The sequence below is a fragment of the Saccoglossus kowalevskii genome, chromosome 2, assembly GCF_978046115.1.
Source record: "Saccoglossus kowalevskii chromosome 2, keSacKowa6.1, whole genome shotgun sequence".
NCBI lineage: Eukaryota > Metazoa > Hemichordata > Enteropneusta > Harrimaniidae > Saccoglossus > Saccoglossus kowalevskii.
In genome coordinates this window covers 43,751,317-43,770,061 of record NC_140642.1, presented here as the reverse complement: position 1 = coordinate 43,770,061, position 18,745 = coordinate 43,751,317, and the positions used below count along the sequence as shown (strand labels likewise).

Sequence of the window (18,745 nt, the reverse complement as noted above, 5' to 3'; positions counted from 1 at the left end):
TCACTTTGTATTCTAACATCCATTTTGATTTATGAAATTATGTATTTATAAGAACCACAGCTTTATGCTCGTCACTATTTTTAGTTCCCGTTCGAACGCAGTCCCAAAACAGGGACTTGTGTTTGCGTCCTTTATGTGTCTGTATGTCCGTGTGTGCGTCCGGACCTGTATCTTGCCTGGACCAATCACAATCAAACTTTACACATACCAGTGTAGGAAATTTGTCCAGATTGTATACCAGACATCAGGGCTGGTATCTTTCAAAAGTTTTACAATTATTTTCGCACACATACACACAAATAAACACAAGTTGTATACAATTGTATATACTATACACAGTTTATTTTAACAAAGTAGCTGTAAAGAAATGCATATTCAGAACACTGTGCATCTCAGACGTCTGTGTCACTGTTGCTCTCATGGCATGTGGGGGCATCATGTCTTTAAGTTGGTACATCAGGTTACAAATGATTCCTTACCGTATTTACAAAGTTTGTCTGGTATTTTGCAGTTTCATAATGGCCCGTAAATAGCCCTGCAGATATGGCAATACACCATATGATTGCCAGTGTCATCGGTGACCAGCCATTCTTTGAACTTGGTCTTCCAGCTTGGAACGGTTTTATGTGTATGTTTTGAATGCTCATACTTCTTATTTGCCGGAATTCAATCAATGCTTGACTTCTGTTTGTTTGTTGGAGGGTCTATTTCCAAAAACGATACATGTTGTAAGCGAAACGAGAACTTTGTACACAAACTACACAACGATAGAACTGGTCAGGGGTCACCGGAAGTCTCACTGCACCATGGGAGATACAATCTGACCTGAGGTCACGTACCTATTATTATGTTAATAAGTCAATGGATTTCGTGTTGTGGGTTGAGAATCCGTGTCGGCCAGTCGCGTTGTGCAACGGTAATGCAATATTTTCTTTGTTTTGGCTGATCACGTTTCTGTTTAAAATGTTTAGAGCGCAAATAAAGAATGGTAGTTTGTTTTTATTTTTATTTCAGCGGAAGAATGTGGTCAAATGTTACCCAACCAACGGACATGGAAGTTTGAAATTCAACCAGTCTGATACGAAAGTTACCAGTCTTGGGCGTGTGAACGGGCAGGAATTTCCTACCAGTACACTGCACATACATCATACATAATATTATACATATGCACATCAATTTGTTTCACGATCTAATTCAAGATGGCCGAATGGTGGCCATTTTTGTGCTAAAAAATCATCAAAATTAATCATTTATGGATGGATTTTGTTTAAACTTGGTACTTACTGTGGACTTTATGGAACCTTGATGCACATCATTTTAATTTTCCGATCCAATTTAAAATGGCCGACTGGCGTCCATTTTGTTTTAATGAATGCAGTTCTAGTGCCATATCTCTGCCATGCTTTGACTGCTCATGTTCAAATTTTATATATTCATTATACATCGTGACAGAGATATATTGGTTTGACTATCTGGTTCAAAATGGCCAAATTTGCAGCCGTTTTTTGTGCTAAACATCATAAAAAATTAAGTATTTCTGACATTCCAGAACTGAATCTTGGCGTTTATGGATGGATTTTGTTCAAAATTGGTACATACATTCGAGATTAGGGGTTTCTGATGCATGTCATTTTATTTTTAAGATCGGATTCAAAATGGTTGACTGGTGGCCATTTTGTTAAAATGAATGCATTTCTAGAGCCTTATCTCTGATGTGCTTTGACTGATTATGTTCAAATTTTATATATTCGTTTTACATCATGTTATAGATATTCAAAATGGCCGACTGGCGGCCATTTTGTTTTAATTTATGCTATTCCAGAGCAATATTTCTCAATATTGACAAGTACTTGCTTGATGATCAGATACAAGATGTCAATCAAATCTAATGTTAAAAAACCATCATAATCAAGCATCATCTTCTGGATCCATACTTCTGACATGTTTATGTTCCAACTATATTACTATAAACAAAACTATATATTTTAAATTTGATAACTAAGGGAGACTGTGCCATGCATGGCTTGTTTTATTTTACATCAGGGGCTCATTAATAAATAATTAAGAGCTGCAGTAAATGAATCTTTTAAACTTAAAGTAAATAGAGGAAATGAATCTAATCTACATAATCTTTTCTATAATCCATGGTATCAATAAGAAATCTTTTCACAACTCTATCAATTTATTTACATATCCCATAATTTTAATGCTGAGTGCTATCACCTAAAAGGAAACATAGTAATGCTTTGCCCTTTGTAATATCTTCATAAAGATTTGTTTCACCATTTTTACATAGAATATGACTAATATTTTTCATCATAATATCCCTATGTTCTTTGTTCTAGAGTTTCATCACTTTTCTTGCAGCATGGACATGTACAATCACTATTGACATTTGCCCACTTTCTTTTCTCATACGCAAGTCCTACCGGATTCGGCTGATACCCTGCCCATCCTAAACCCCACCCATGGGCGATGTTTAAATTAGTGTGCGATGTTTTGGTCCACACATTGCCTGACTGAACCAACAAACATTTTTACAGACCCAAATTTTCCCGTCGACATCTTGTATCGAGCGCGCTATTTCAATTATGACGCTAAAATAATTCACTGTGAAGTCGAAAAGCATTAAAACTTCAATAAAACCAATGCTGTATATGAATTGTTGTTGCGTATTATGACTCGTTAGAATACATTTCACTTACGTTTATTTCACTTGAATAAAGTCTACGCTAGAAAAGAATGTTATTTACGAAGTTTAAAATAATATCCAAGCTTTCCTGATTTGAGCCTCTTGGTTGTTATCAGCAATGTTTAATCTTTGTCTGTATTGCATTCCAGACAAAAAGTCGGTAAACAAGAAAAGGGCGATCTAAAATGTCTCCTGCGTTTCACATGCGACATGATTATTAAAACACTGAGTTAAGCGGTCATGTATGTTCTATAAATTTAACCTTGTACACATAATTTTGTACTGACGTGTTTTTTGTCCAAAAAAGACGTTCCCTTTCAGTTAACCCCCAGTTAGCTGATGCTGGATTGCCCCAATTTAAATATCAGTGCGTGAACTCTTTAGGTCATTGCCCAATGCCGCACGTAATTCAAACGCGTGGTTATTAGAGTTCAGTCGAAATGTACGTGAATATTGCGATCAAAGTGCGCTGTCCAGAGTTTATTATAGTAAAATTTAACTTGACACATGGTATGTTTTATATTTGAATGAAAAAAATCTCCATTGGAACATCGATGAATCACAAGTATTTAAAATATTTTCTTGACTTTCCGTAGATACCCGACTACTATCATTTTTAATGATTTAAATGCATCCATGTTGATGTTTGCATAATTATTACGAATGCAACGCATTATCAAGTCGATAATATTGAAATATTCACAGACCCAATACCCCGGGTCAGCATCCTAACAATAGTAAAAATTAACTTGAGTTTGCGTAATTATCATGAAAGCAATACAAAGTTGAAATATTCAGAGCTGGTACAATATTGTAAACAAATTTCAATGTGTAATTAGAAAAGCAGTGCACTAAGTAAACGACGTTGATATATTCAAAGCCAGTACAAAGTTGCATAATTACAGTACCGTCGGATATAATAACAATTTCACTAGATCGACGCGCGGACCACAAAAGAAAAAGGCTGCTAAGGTAACGCGCCAGTTCAGTGCGTGACTTGGGGTCAAACTTCGGTCAACACACACTTGATGCCAGCATCGCTGCGCAGCAAGTTTCGTAAAGTACTTGAAGTTAATTGCGTCCCAAAATGATGCTGATGATCACCCAGTTGTCGCAGCGTGTGTTGTGTCATGTCCTTGATGCACCCCGTTTCGACTTTGACTTGCTTTTCCTTCTTAGTGCATGTTCTTGTTCACGTAAAATGCGACCTCTCACCAATGTATTAAAACACTTTGAATTTATACTTTGCATGATTATATTTAACGCGAAACATTATTTTTTCTAGACCATTTTTTTCTAGATCATTTTTATCAACGCAGGGTTGTTTTTCCAGACAACATGGGCCTTGTAATATCTGCCAAAAGATCGTCCGGGCGATCTTTTGGTCCACATTTTTCTAAAAAAAAATCGAATCCTCCATAAGATCACCCAGGGCGGGGTATCAGCAGAATCCGGTAGATACTTTTTATGATATCATGAACACATTTTGGCCAGTTCCAGGACATTCTGAAAGAATGATCATACATAATTATTTAACAAAAACAGATGAGTACTGATTGTATGCCAAGCTATGAACAAGATTTCATGAACAGGGAATCACTGTTGACGGTAACATCCCTTGTTACATGTATCTTATTTATTTTTTTTTGCTTAAAGAGAGTGGTCACCTATAAACACAGTGTAGGGGAACGGCCAAGAGAAGTGGCTTGCAATTTATCGGGCTGAATAAATGCAAGTGGTCACTTAAACATACTTGTAGAACGTTGAATTAGGTGTGAGGGGGGTGTTTAAGGGGAGTATTGAATTTTAATGGAGTGTGAAATATCGAAATAAAGGGGAGGAAATAACGGACTGGCGAGGCGAGGGGAGGGTAGACGGTGTTGAGCGGGGGTGCGAGACGACGTTGTTGTTGTGGTTGACAGTAACAACAAGGGGAGAACGGGGAAGCCAGTATGTCAAAGAAATAATAATAATAATTTTAGAACGCTTATCATTTTTCCATGGTTGTTGGGAGGTTTTATTGGGTAGGTTGGTTAGGCGCCGAGCTGAAATGTTTAGTTTAATTTGTATTATAAATTTTAATTGGTTAGGGGAACTACACAGTGTGTTTGGAGTATGTGTAGTTGTTGTTGTTGTCGGGGCGTAGAGGGCGTGAGAAGGGGTAGGTCGCGAGACGGGACTTCGAAATGGGACTGAGAAATTGGTACTATTTTGAAAAAATAGTAGAGGGGAAATTTGCGACAACTTGTAGGGCATTGTAGTGGCAAGGGGAGGGCGGGAAAATTTTGTTGGAAGGGGAGTTGGAGTGTTTGGGCGGTTTTTTTGGGTAGTAGACACAGAGGCGGTTTGTTTATTTTGTTATTTTATTTTAGTAGACAGACAGTTAGCTCCCTGAATATGAATAGCCACCCTTCCAGTCTGCCCATCTTACTTCACAAATGGCTTTAATTACCAGAAAGGTTTCTCTCATGTTCTATTATTTTGTTTACAGATCTTGTTAAAATGGCTCCTGCAGGTCAACAACCTACCAGACATGGTTCAAAAAAACCGTCTTTGTTGCCTATATCTGAGGATAATATTATGTTCACTAACCAGAAAATGACAGGTTAGTAGACATTAACTTTTAATCTTACTTGTCTACAAAATGTATGTTCCTGTTGAGAGGCAGGTAGAGTTCATTTTGATGGCCAACTGGTGACAATTTGAACGGTTTTATTCAATCTGAGCATGAATGTTTTGCATGGTGAGTTACTGATTCACATCCATTTGTTTTGTATAGACCAATTCTAAATTATAATGCATTGTGGGATTGTTGTCAGGTTGCATGAGCCGATGTGTTTTGTGATTTCCAGAGTTGTGTTTGATTCAGTAAAACTATCCCATAATGCACTGTGATTCAGAATTGTGATATGGTGTATACTGGTTGCACATCCATGCGTCTTTAACCATTTTTCAAACATGCTTTGACTGATTTAGTTCAGGCTAGCTATTTTTGACTCCCGTGTGCAAAGTACAAAAAGGTAGTCTTTGCAGTTAGTGTGTCTGTGTGTGTGTCAATCTGATTAAAATCTGATGTAGTGTACGGGCTTTAATTATTTTGGCTATAAACTTATTTTAATTTTATTTTTATTACTTTTGTTATTAATGCCCTTTTATTTTATTATTTTACTTTGATTTTGATTTTTTTTTTTTTTTTTTTAATTCCGCCCTACCTACATCTGATCCGACGCCTATGTAAGTCCCGCTCAAATCGCGCGTAAGTAACAGCCAATCACAGTCCCCCTTTTATACAGGCTGTCGGTTGCTTACTTTTCAGTGTAGCGACACTCTACGGCAATCTTTCTGTACATTATATTGTGCCCACTTGAATGAACCATTAATAGAAAATTGCCAGTATATTTTTATTTGCAAAAGAAATTTCACAGCATTTTACAATTTTTGTCATTACATTGAATATTTTTTTCACTTCCAACAAATGTGTGCACTTCCAGATACATCTTCGCCAGCCAAGGTTGGTTCATTCAGTCATCGCTTCAATTTTACATCACTGAGCATAATTATCTAGAATGGAAGCAAAAAAAATAAGTAAATCATAATGATTAGAACACTGTAAACAGCTATAGTAAACAATGCAAACTGATTTTAAATTGTATAACGGTCACCGACCCACGGCATCGACGCAAAAAATTGGAGCAAAAAAATATTTCCTGATCAATTGCGATGTGTTCCAATAAAAAAATATTTTATTCCAGTCCAAATCAGCTCAATTACCTTAATAAAGAGTTATTGTATAATGTACAAAATGTTGATACAATTTGATGAATATTTACAGCTACGACTTCAATACCGTAGACTGTTTTGAACCGATCGTCAACAAAACATCACCCGTCTCCAGGGCAGACGACTGGAAAAAGACACTCGTGTTCGGTCGAAACGATGGAAACAAAATCGTCACTCCCAGAATAACTATGCAAAATAACGATCTAAAGTCGAACCATTCGAGCCACAATATTAACATAAAAATGACTTTCGTTGCATTTGACAATGATAAACTTACCGAAAAACCGTGTTATTCTCGGTTGCTAACGTCGGTATAATCCGCCATTTTATTTGAGTGTGTTTGCCACCCGACTCCACCCGGTGACGTCATCATGTGCGCTATAGAAGGAGGTCTGTGATTCGTTGACTAAAATCGTCGATAGTGGGTCTCGTTGAAATCTCGTTACATAGGCATCGGGTCAGATGTAGGTAGGGCGGAATTAAAAAAAATCACAAAATCAAAATCAAAGTAAAATAATAAAATAAAAGGGCATTAATAACAAAAGTAATAAAAATTAAAATTAAAATAAGTTTATAGGCGAAATAATTAAAACCCGTACACTACATCAGATTTTAATCAGATTGTGTGTGTGTCTGTGTGTGTGTGTGTGTCTGTGTGTGTGTGTGTGTCTCTTCCACTGATATCTCAAGAACCATACATTGATTTTTGATGAAACTTGGTGCATAGATGCTCTGGGCCAATGCTCAGATTTGATCAGGTTTTGGTAAAAATCCATGCATATTAATTACCTAATTTGCATGATAATTAGCTGATTTTTAGCTGTTCCATGACTCTTCCACTGATATCTAAAGAACCACTCATTGAATTTTAATGAAACTTAGCACATAGATACTCTGAACTAATGCGCTGATTTAATTAGTACTGGCGAAAAAATCTGTGCAATATTAATTATCTAATTTGCATAATGATTTAATCAATTTTTGGCTTTCCCACTATTATCTCAAGTACTAATCATCACATTTCAATAAAACTTGGTACATAGATATCATAGGACACTGCACATACCTGATAGTTTTTAGGGTAATATCCGTACCTATTAATTACCTAATTTGCATAATTAATTAATTTTCAGCTTTTGATATTTTTAGTAGTAATCATCACATTTCAATAAAACTTGGTAAATAGATGTCATAGGACTCTGCACAGACCTGATAGTTTTTAGTGTAATATCAGTACATATTAATTACCTAATTTGCATAATTAATTAATTTTCAGCTTTTGATATTTTAAGTAGTAATCATCACATTTCAATAAAACTTGGTACATAAATGTCATAGGACTCTGCACAGACCTGATAGTTTTTAGTGTAATATCAGTACATATTAATTACCTAATTTGCATAATTAATTAATTTTCAGCTTTTGATATTTCAAGTAGTAATCATCACATATCAATGAAACTTGGTACATAGTTACTTAAGGACTGTGCAGACCCCTGATTAGTTTTTGGGTAAATATTTGTGCATATCAATTACCTTATTAGCATAATTGGTAAATTTTCCGCTTTTTGCCTGATATCTCAAGTACTAATCATCATATTTCAATGAGACTCACTACATAGATCTTTGTCGGAGTAATTTCTGAATCATTTATCTGTGAAGCATTGTAATTGAAACATGCAATATTTGTTAATCGCTTTATTCATTTTGTTTTATACAAGTTCAATAATGCTGTATTCTGACTTGTACATTGTTGCAAAATAGTGAGACGACGACATGAATGCGAACGTGGTAGAAACCACCGCAGTGTGTTCTTTTGTTTCAATTTTTATATTCATCCAATTAGAAGCTTTCCCACTAATTTTCTTACACGATCAAGAGTTTATCGATGTATATCAAGGGCATTCTTACAATTTGTGTTATATCGTTGATATCGAGTTGTAAGTCTCCGGATTGCCAGCCGGTTTTCCGTTAGTGAATACATTCTGAGTTTTTATTAAGTCGTTCTTCTGTGGTGATTGGTGCTAGTTGTGTAGCAGATAATTTTGCATACTATATTTAAGCAATAACCCCCGCCGAAGGCGGGTATACCACGAGATATTGCACAATTCACGACATATATGCACGAGCCGCAATATTATACCAGTATATTGACAATTCGATAGAACTAGTAAAAAAAGAGTTTACTTTCATTTACTAAAAGATCATGATTATGGCCCTTGAACATGAATATTTATAAGAATAGTATGTAGTTGTACGCTGAATGCATACAAAAATTACATGCGCAACACGGTTCAAATTGAATACAAATTAATTTTTATTCCACATGAAAAAGAAACATATCCACATTGAATAGAGCAGCGTAAACACACAAATTAGCATAACAAAGGATGACCTTTTACTGACGCACAACGCGATTTGAAATACTGGGTCGTGTACAGTTTATCGTGTATCATTTAAACAACGGATTTTTCGGTTTTTGTACAATTTTGACTGTAATTTGCCCATTGAAAGTACAGTTGTGAAATAAACCGATTTTGTGACTCATCATACTACTTTTGTAACTGTGGATATTTGACGTTCAGCGGTACTTGGTTCGACCGAAATTTGAGACGCGGCGGGACGCGGTGTATCATGTACGGCGACCGGCACAGCGACCTCAGTTCCAACATCTTACCTGGATACCTTTGGTATAACCGGCACAGCGACCTCAGTTCCAACATCTGACCTGGATACCTTTGGTATAACCAAAGTTTTGTGACAGTATGACTGACAAGTTTTGTCGTTGTTCTGGGGTAAGTTTGATGGTGTAAGATCGGATTTTCGCATCGTTTTTGTGACACGTACATGATATGCCTTGTCTCAACTCCCGCCGAAAGACTTTGCACGCCGTCGCTCTAATACAGTGGTTGGTGTACACTCGGCACAAATCTGTAGCTTTCGAAATTACCTTCATATTCTCCTGTAATTTATTTACCCATAGTGGAGAATTACAATACCATATATCGTCGTCGAATCCTGCATTGTTCCGTGTTTATTGAAACAGATGGCAATTACCCGGGTGCACTGCAATTTTGTCAGCTGCCGCTACTGGACACCGGTTGTTATTGGTGGCATACATTTTTGCCTGTGACTCATAGTTTTTTGCATTTTTATGTCATTAAATCCCTCAATTATATCTTGTACTTAAAGATCATGTTTTCTTTGTTGGAAGTTCGCAATCCATCTCAAAGTAACAACACTGAGAACATAGCGTTCTGGTGTTCGTGTAGGCACCTCACGGTGGTGAGGGACGGTGGTTTAGGTTTGTGTGGCGAACGACAATCACCCAACGACCGACACTCACAACTTGGATCCCACGATTAACAAAAAGCAATATTATAGTTATATAACTTTTCAGATGTTTTTAATTCAGTATTTTTTTCAATATTCTTCCAAAATTCAACCACTATATTTCCCTAAAAATCAAATAATACCGGTTTTATGTATTTCCGTATTAAACCTGTAGTCAATTCATGTTCCAGGGACACTTGGTTTAGTCGTGCATTATCAGCCAATATACCATGGATTGCATATGCAAATTTTGTGTTTGGACCAATCAAATCAATGGATTAACACCATCAATATACTGGTATAATATAATTCGTTATATTTCCATAACCGCAACAAATTGCCCCCACATTTTGGTGCCGAGAAGACCAGGATATATAGCAGATTTTGTGACATCTATTGCGTACGGTACACCCCTTATAGTATTGTAAAATGACGTCTGTTTCAAACACTTCAGCCCAATCACAATCTACAACCAAAACCGAAAATGTAGCTTCGCTTTGCTCGGCAAGAAAGGTACAACGTGGTTTGGTTACAAGGAACACTAATAGATTGGAAACCCCACTCTCTGATTTGACAACCACGACAAGGTGTTAGCTTTCAACGAGATAGCCGATCTAAATGAACTTATCAACGAACGGCGCACCAAACTGCAAGCCGTCGACAAGGACTTATGTCTCGATTTGCATATCTCAAGGGGGTATTACGAGGAGAAGCCCTACTCTTAATTTCAAGTTTACCGCTCACAGAAGTGAATTACGCCCAAGACCTCGCAATTCTCAGCGAACGTTACGGACAAAAACATATGATTATTTCCGCTCACATGGAAGCTCTTTGGCAGCTGCAGTCGCCAACGGACGATGTTATGAGTTAACTACGCTTCAATTACACGCTAAAGTCCCATATCCGCAGACTGCAAGCACTGGGGAAAGATGAATCCATGTACGGCGAGCTACTAGTTCCCATGATACTACGTAAGTTGCCTAATAACATTTGCACACAAATTGCTAAAATCCACGGCAACAAAGCCTGGAATATTGTCGACCTGAGAAAAGCTATTACTGCCGAAATACATGCTTTACAAGCGGGCCTGACAGATATCAACAATGAAGGTCAGACTTTTGGGGGTCAAATGTCACGACTCTCAATAACCGCTTTTCATGCGCCTACTTCCGGGTATCGTAAACAACGACATGCAGTGAGACAATGCTTATTTTGCAAAGGTTTACATAACCCCAGCGATTGCACAACAATCACTAATCCAAAAAAAGTGACTTGACATAGTGAAGAGGAACAAATTATGCTATACCTGCCTTGCAAATCACTTGGTAAGCAACTGCACTTCGAAATTTAGTTGTAAACGTTGCAGACGGAAACACCATTCTTCGCTTCATTTCAATGATCGCCCAGCATGTCAAACCAGCTCAAATATGTGTGTGAGCACTCCAACCAGCGACAGAAACACAACGCAAGCAAAGGGCAATGAACATTCGGCAAATGGATTAACCACTACACACGCAAATGACACACGCGTTCATCTTTCAACTTCACAATTTCGCCAACCTACCGGACCTGTTCTAGACAGCTGTGGTTCCTGTTACTGCCCCTTAATTTTTAATGCTGTTGTAAGAGCTCATTTGGATACTTACAACACTTCGGCCATTGCCAGGAATTTACAAAACAATATTTATGTTGACGATGTCATTTCGGGTGTTAACAACACCAATGAGGCTATTGATTACTATACACATGCAAATGAAATGATGACGTCAGGTGGTTTCAATTTGAGAAGTTGGTCATCCAATGACAACACACTAGCAGTGATTGCCACCAGCTAAAACAAACATTCTGAAGATGTAGAATTGGGAATACTTGGTATGAGATGGAATACAGAGACTGATGTGTTTTCATATAAACACGTAGATATGCCACCTGTGAATCAATTACTTTCGAAGAGATATGTTGTAAGTGCCACAGCCAGCATTTATGACCCCATTGGTTTGCTGTCACCAGTTCACATTCAGGCAAAATTGTTTATTGAATCTATTTGGCGATCTAAAATTGAATGATCATACTTACCTTACTAAGTGCAAAGGTATTGCTCACCTGACTGACATTACTATAAATAGAAGTTATTTTGGTGGAAACTCCATGGATGTAAACAAGCAAACCTATCAACTACACTTATTTGCCGATGCCAGCAAATCTGCATATGGAGCTGTGATATATATCAGATGTATGGAAACTGGAGACACTGGTATAGTTGCTTCTAAGAACCGTGTATTACCAACCACAGAGATCACCTTGCCTCGACTTGAACTTTTAGCATGCTTGATTGGTACAAGACTATGCAAATTTGTTTACAATCATTTGAAACCAAAACTGAACATTGATTCGTGTACATTATGGAGTGACAGTCAAATAGCTCTGTCATGGATCGCAAGTGACAAACCACAACCTGTTTTCATTCGAAACAGAACCAAGGAGATAAATGAGTTTAACCAGAGTTACAGATACCTGCCTACAAAGCAGAACCCGGCTGACCTACTGACTAGAGGAATATCAACAAAAGAGCTGAAGTCCAGCAGAAAGTGGTGGAATGGTCCTGAGTTTCTGGCAAATACTGCAGATTGGCCACAAATCAAATACAACATGCATTCTAATGTTACAAATACTGAAAACACACTTCTACCTATTTCTGACATTGATGGAGCAGTTAACAACAACATACCTGACTTTGAAACAAATACCACTACCCGATACATCCATTAACAATGTAAACAAACCATTAACTAGATCAGACAAACAGAGTCCATTGACCTCTGATTATGAAACAACTTGTATGCATATGGGTCTAGGAAAAAAAATTGTCATTTGTCGCCGTGTCGTGGGGAAACCATATGCTGACCCAATTGCTGCTCCACTTCCTGGATATCACATACAAAAGTCTAACCCATTTGAAGTGACTGGAGTACAATAGAGATACCAAAGTGTACATTTACCTGTTTACCTGTGCCGCAACACAGGCAGTACATTTGGAACTTGTGCCAAACCTGACTACAAAGTCGTTTTTGAATGCATTCAAGTGTTTTTTTCGGCTAGACGTTCCTTACCAAGTCTTATGATTTCGGACAGTGCCACAATCTACATAGCTGCCGGGGACCAAATCAAAACGCTTATGGATTCACCTGAAGTGAACAACTACCTGGCAGAAAAACGTGTGACCTGGCAATTTATTCCAAAGTGTGCGCCTTGGTATGGCGGATTTTGGGAACGCCTTATTGGACTAACTAAGACAACTATCTGGAAAGTCCTTGGGAATTCTTATGTGAATGACGACGAACTTGTCACAATTTTAACTCAGATAGAATCTGTGTTGAATGACAGACCCTTAACTTACATTTCCTCGGACAACAAAGATGATATTCCATTGACTCAGTCACATCTGTTAAATGGACGAGCATTAACCTCATTATCGGACAATAATGTCGCCACCGAGTATGTTGACCCCTCATACAATGTCAACAAACAATATGATCGTGTATCTGAAATAATGATGCACTTTTGGAAGAGATGGTCTAATGAGTACTTAACTGCACTGAGAGAGAGACACTCATCCTCAGGGATGAAATCCAATACAATACAGGTAGGAGATGTGGTACTCATACATCATGATGTGGAGAAACGTCAACACTGGAAGTTGGCCAGGGTAACCAAACTCAACTATGGCAATGATGGTATAGTACGATCAGCTGATGTCCTAACTGCAAATGGGATGACAAATAGACCCATTCAAAAGCTGATCCCTCTGGAGACGAACATAGGTACATCGAATGGCAGTTTGACTTGTTTAAAATGTATGTTCACTGGGATTATAGAACAACAGTTTGTAGTATTTCCACTGAATAGTTTTTCCACAATGCTTTTTTAAAATTTCACACTTTTAAAATGTCAATGCAGTTACTTTTTCCTTCTTGAAACAATGAATCCACATGATGCACTTTGAAGGTACCAGACCGGAACAATTGTTCCTGAATATTTCAAAGGAAATGACAAAATAGTCTGGGAGCTAAATAGTTTTGAAAGACCTGATTGAAGTTGAAAATGAAGCTGAGATAATTGCCATTTGTTTAAATTTACGCGAAACCATGAATATTGCTCTGCCTACCTTTTGGACACTGCCAAAACACCAAGAAAAGATTGAGTATCACAATCGGAACAACAATGTTTTTCAAAAAAATAATGAAATCTGCGCAAATCTATTTTGGTGAGCGTTTTTGTTTTGTTTTGCGGAGTTGGCAAAACAGTGCCCGGGGTAAAATCCGACTCCCAGATGTCCTAATAAAAATAAAGTAATGTTAATAGGTCTATTGTGCATCATAATATTATTGTCTCCGTAATTTCTGGGGAAAATGTTTTATTGTTGCTCCTCTGACAGGCGTTTGATGGGAAATGCAAAGCATTTCACGCATATTACATTTATACACAATATTTATTAATAATAACGGCTAACAGAAATTCTTGTTCAGTCGTCTCCACGCTATTTAAAGCCAAAATGACGATATGGCTTGGCTTTTGTATGGGTGAGCAGAAATTGCCTGGGGAAATTAGTGGCGGAAGTCCAACAAAACTTGACAATTTAATGAGCGCATGTCTTACTTTGCCAGTTGCTCTCATTCCCAGAATTTTCTTTCTGTTGATCTCGAAATGTTTTTCATTTTGTTTTGAAGAATTCATCTCCACAGCTCGACGACAGTCGCCATTCAAACAGTCGCCTTGTCGTGTCTATTCATGCTGGGTCAAAGTGTCTTTCCCCTCAGAGGACACAGGTCACGGTTTTCGTTCAGGAACATAAGGTTGATTTTTTTCAGGACTTGTTCTTCTATTATCATTATGGCCCACTTTTTTCGCCGAGGCAGAAATTGGCATATCTGTTTCCTCTGTTGTACCGATCTATGATCCCGGGTCTGTTTCATACTCTGAGTCGGACTGGGAGTCATGGAGCTGTCACTTTCGGTATAGTATGCATCAAAAATTGCGTCTTCTCTTTGGTTATGATAGGAACCATGGTTCGATTCCTTCAATAACTTTTTTTTTCTCTGACATAGTGTCCATCTTTCTTTTTTCGGATCTCTTCTCTTTTTCACTCCGCGTGGCATTGTTGTGTATAATAAATAAATCTTGAAATGTAAAATAGCTGATGTATTGTGTACAAATGGCGTTTGTGAAATGAAGTACACAGGAAACGAAACTGGTCTTCCCGAAACATGATTTGCATAATACTGTTAAGCGCCAAAAATCAATCAACATTAATAAAGCAAGATTTATGCAAATTAAACACTTAAAGTAAGACAATTGCACATATGTTTGTTTTTAATAATTTAAACCTAGTTTATTAGGTGTTCTACTCGCAATAGAATTTTAAAATTTTCACTCAAGAACAAGGACGTTTTCTGCTATATAAAAAGTAAAAAAAAAGTGAAATTTCACCTCAAAATAATTGTTTCCCTGCAATGCCACCTTAAATATGTCCTACCGGTATTTGTTCACCATGTACCGCCAAAATTAATAGCACTTGGGAGTTCCTTTCTAAGCTTCCTTCTATATATATATTGTTTCAACAGCCACAACAGTTTTATCAAGAAAAAAAAAAAAAATAAGACATGAAGAGCATTTCCCTAAAGCAAAGAACTCATTCACTGTTTGCGATGTCATGTCACCAGTTATCAGTGCTGGTAAGTACCTAATCTTGTAAAATGATTATAATAGATTGTGTCACTGATTTGACCACATAGTTGTCATATTTGAATACATAGGACACCATTTTTACATGTGTTTATTGGCAATACTTGTCATGTTTTATTTAGCTCCGCTGTTGACAAAGTCAACAAAGCAAAGCTGTTCATATTAATGATTGTCCCTCGTCGTCTGTCTCATCAACTTCACAATTTCAACTTCTTCTTCAAAATCGCAAGTCAGAATGTTTTCAAATTTGATATGCAAGTACCTTGGATGGTTTTTTCTCAGATTTGTTCATTTGATGTCAAAATCTTAAAATTCTATTTGTCTATTTGAAATTTTTAGCTCCGCTGTCGACTTTGTCGAGCGGAGCTTATCATATGAGTGATTGTCCGTCGCCCATGTCAATGTTTTACTTTTTCGACTTCTTCTTGAAAACTACAAGCCTGAATGCTTTGATACTTGGTGTATATGTACCTTGGGTAGACCTCTCTTAGATTTGTTCATTTCATGATGATATCTTCAATTCTCTAATTTTGGTGAATATTTTTGTCATTTTTGGTAAAAAGTGATATTTTCAACTTCTTGTTGAAAACCGCAAGTCCAATTGCTTTTATATTACATATATAGGTATTACATGTGGACCTTGTTAATTTCAAAGTGATATCTTCAATTACTTAATTTTGATGATTATTTTTGTGCCTAGTACTTTATGTGGGACATATACACATGCAGTGGTTTAGCGATTCGATTCAAATGGCAGTCATCTTGCTTTTTGAAAATGTTGTATTTTGGACATGCTTTGTCAGTTTTCATTCAAACTTGGTACATAGATTATACATGTTAGGATACATGTCCATGACGATTTATTTCACAATTGGATCAAAGATGGCCGACTGGCAGCCATCTTGTTTTTTGAAAATGTCGTATTTTGGACATGCTTTGTCAGTTTTCATTCAAACTTGGTGCATAGATTATACATGTTAGGATACATGTCCATGACGATTTATTTCACAATTGGATCAAAGATGGCCGACTGGCAGCCCTCTTGTTTTTTGAAAATGTTGTATTTTGGACATGCTTTGTGAGTTTTCATTCAAATTTAGTGCATAGATCATACATGTTAGGATACATGTCCCCGACCGTCCGTGAGTTCCTGAGTCTGTCCGTCCGTCCATGTGACCGTCCGTCTGTCAGTCTGTCCAGAGTCATATTTCGGAATCCTGTGGACCAATTCCGTTCATTCTTTGCACGTGCCTAGTACCTTATGTGGGACATATGCACATGCAGTGGTTTAGCGATTCGATTCAAAATGGCCGACTGGCAGCCATCTTGTTTTTTGAAAACGTTGTATTTTGGACATGCTTTGTCAGTTGTCATTCAAACTTGGTACATAGATTATACATGTTAGGATACATGTCCATGACCATTTATTTCGCAATTGGTTCAAAGATGGTCGACTGGCAGGCATCTTGTTTTGTTGACTCCCGTGTGCGAAGCACAAAAAGGGAGTCTTTGCAGTTACCCTGTCTGTATGTCTGTATGTATGTCTGTATGTCTGTATGTATGTATGTATGTATGTATGTCACTTTTTTTGTTCCACCGTTATCTCAAGAACCACTAATCAAATTTTGGTGAAACTTGGTACATATATGCTCTGGGATAATGCGCAGAGTTGATTAGGTTTGGGTAAAAATCTATGAATATTAATTACCTAATTTGCATGATAATTAGCTGATTTTTAGCTGTTCCAAGACTGTTCCACTAATATCTGAAGAACCACTCATTGGATTTTGATGAAACTTGGCACATGGATGCTCTGAACTAGTGCGCAGATTTGATTAGTTTTGGGTAAAAATCTATGAATATTAATTACCTAATTTGAATGATAATTAACTGATTTAAAGCTGTTACATGACTGTTCCACTGATATTTGAAGAACCACTCATTGGATTTTGATGAAACTTGGCACATGGATGCTCTGAACCAATACACAGATTTGATTAGATTTGGGTAAATATCTATGAATATTAATTACCTAATTTGCATGATAATTAACTGATTTTAAGCTATTCTATGACTGTTCCACTGATTTTTGAAGAACCACTCATTGAATTTCAATGAAACTTGGCACATGGATGCTCTGAACTAATGCGCAGATTTGATTAGTTCGGGTAAAAATCTGTTAATATTATTAATTACCTAGTTTACATAATGATTAATCAATTTTCGGCTTTTCCACTGATATCTCAAGTACTAATCATAACATTTCAATAAAACTTGGTACATAGATGTCATATGGCACTGCACAGACCTGATAGTTTTTAGGGTAATATCAGTACATATTAATTACCTAATTTGCATAATTAATTAATTTTCAGCTTTTGATATTTCGAGTACCGGTAGTAATGATCACGTTTCAATGAAACTTGGTACATAGTTACTTGAGGACTGTGCAGAGACCTAATTAGTTTTGGGGTAAATATTTGTGCATATTAATCACCTAATTTGCATTATTAGTTAATTTGTTGCTGTTCTATGGCTGTTGCACTGATGTCTAAAAACCACTCATTGGATTTCAATGAAACTTTTAAAGAGTACCCATCACATTTCAATGAACCTAGGACTATACACCATATTAGTTTTTGGTAAATATTTATGCTTATTAATCACTTAATTAACATAATTAATTAATACTATATCTCAAGTATTGATCATCACATTTGAATAAAACTAGGTACATAAATGCTCTAGGACAATAGACAGCCTGATTAATTTTGGGTTAAAATCTGTTCATATTAATTCTCTAATTAGCATAATAATTAATATTTTTTTGGTTCTAATCACATTTCAATGAAACTTGGTACATTGTGCAGACCTTATTAGTTTTACACTTAAATCTGTTAATATTAGTTACCTTATTTGCATAATTAGTTTTCTGCGTTTCCATTTTGAATTAATTTTTAATGTGTCTCCAATACTCTCAGCACACGGGAGTTCTTTCTAAGCTTTCTTTGATTTTTTTATGTGGTATCTTGAACGTGCTCTGTCAGTTTTCATTCAAATTTGGCACATACATGTACTTTATACATGTTAAGATGCATGTCCATGATAATTTGTTTCAAAATCTGGTCAAGGATGGCCGATTGACAGCCATCTGACTTTTTGGCCTTACTCCTATATTTACTAATTTATGTACCATTTT

The 18,745-nt window shown here is 36.7% G+C and overlaps 1 protein-coding gene and 1 long non-coding RNA gene across 4 annotated transcripts in view; one reads left to right on the top strand and one right to left on the bottom strand.

Annotated features, from left to right (window-relative positions):
- Nucleotides 1-18,745, top strand: part of LOC100378970 (uncharacterized) — a 51,139-nt gene that overhangs the window by 12,050 nt on the left and 20,344 nt on the right. Inside the window, exons 1-3 of one of the 3 annotated variants that reach the window (XM_085495775.1) lie at nt 861-916; nt 5,184-5,297; nt 15,426-15,536. In XM_085495775.1, coding sequence (XP_085351901.1) covers nt 862-916; nt 5,184-5,297; nt 15,426-15,536 — 280 coding nt within the window. In that variant the 5' untranslated portion in view covers nt 861. Of the gene's footprint in view, nt 1-860; nt 917-4,314; nt 4,424-5,183; nt 5,298-15,425; nt 15,537-18,745 lie in introns of those variants that run through there. The other 2 variants (XM_085495780.1, XM_085495778.1) reach the window with 2 other exon arrangements.
- LOC146749026 (uncharacterized) lies at nt 6,128-6,975 on the bottom strand. Its single transcript, XR_014931466.1, has 2 exons — nt 6,750-6,975; nt 6,128-6,253 (listed from the first exon to the last, which is right to left on the bottom strand). It is a non-coding gene; the product is annotated as an uncharacterized LOC146749026 (long non-coding RNA).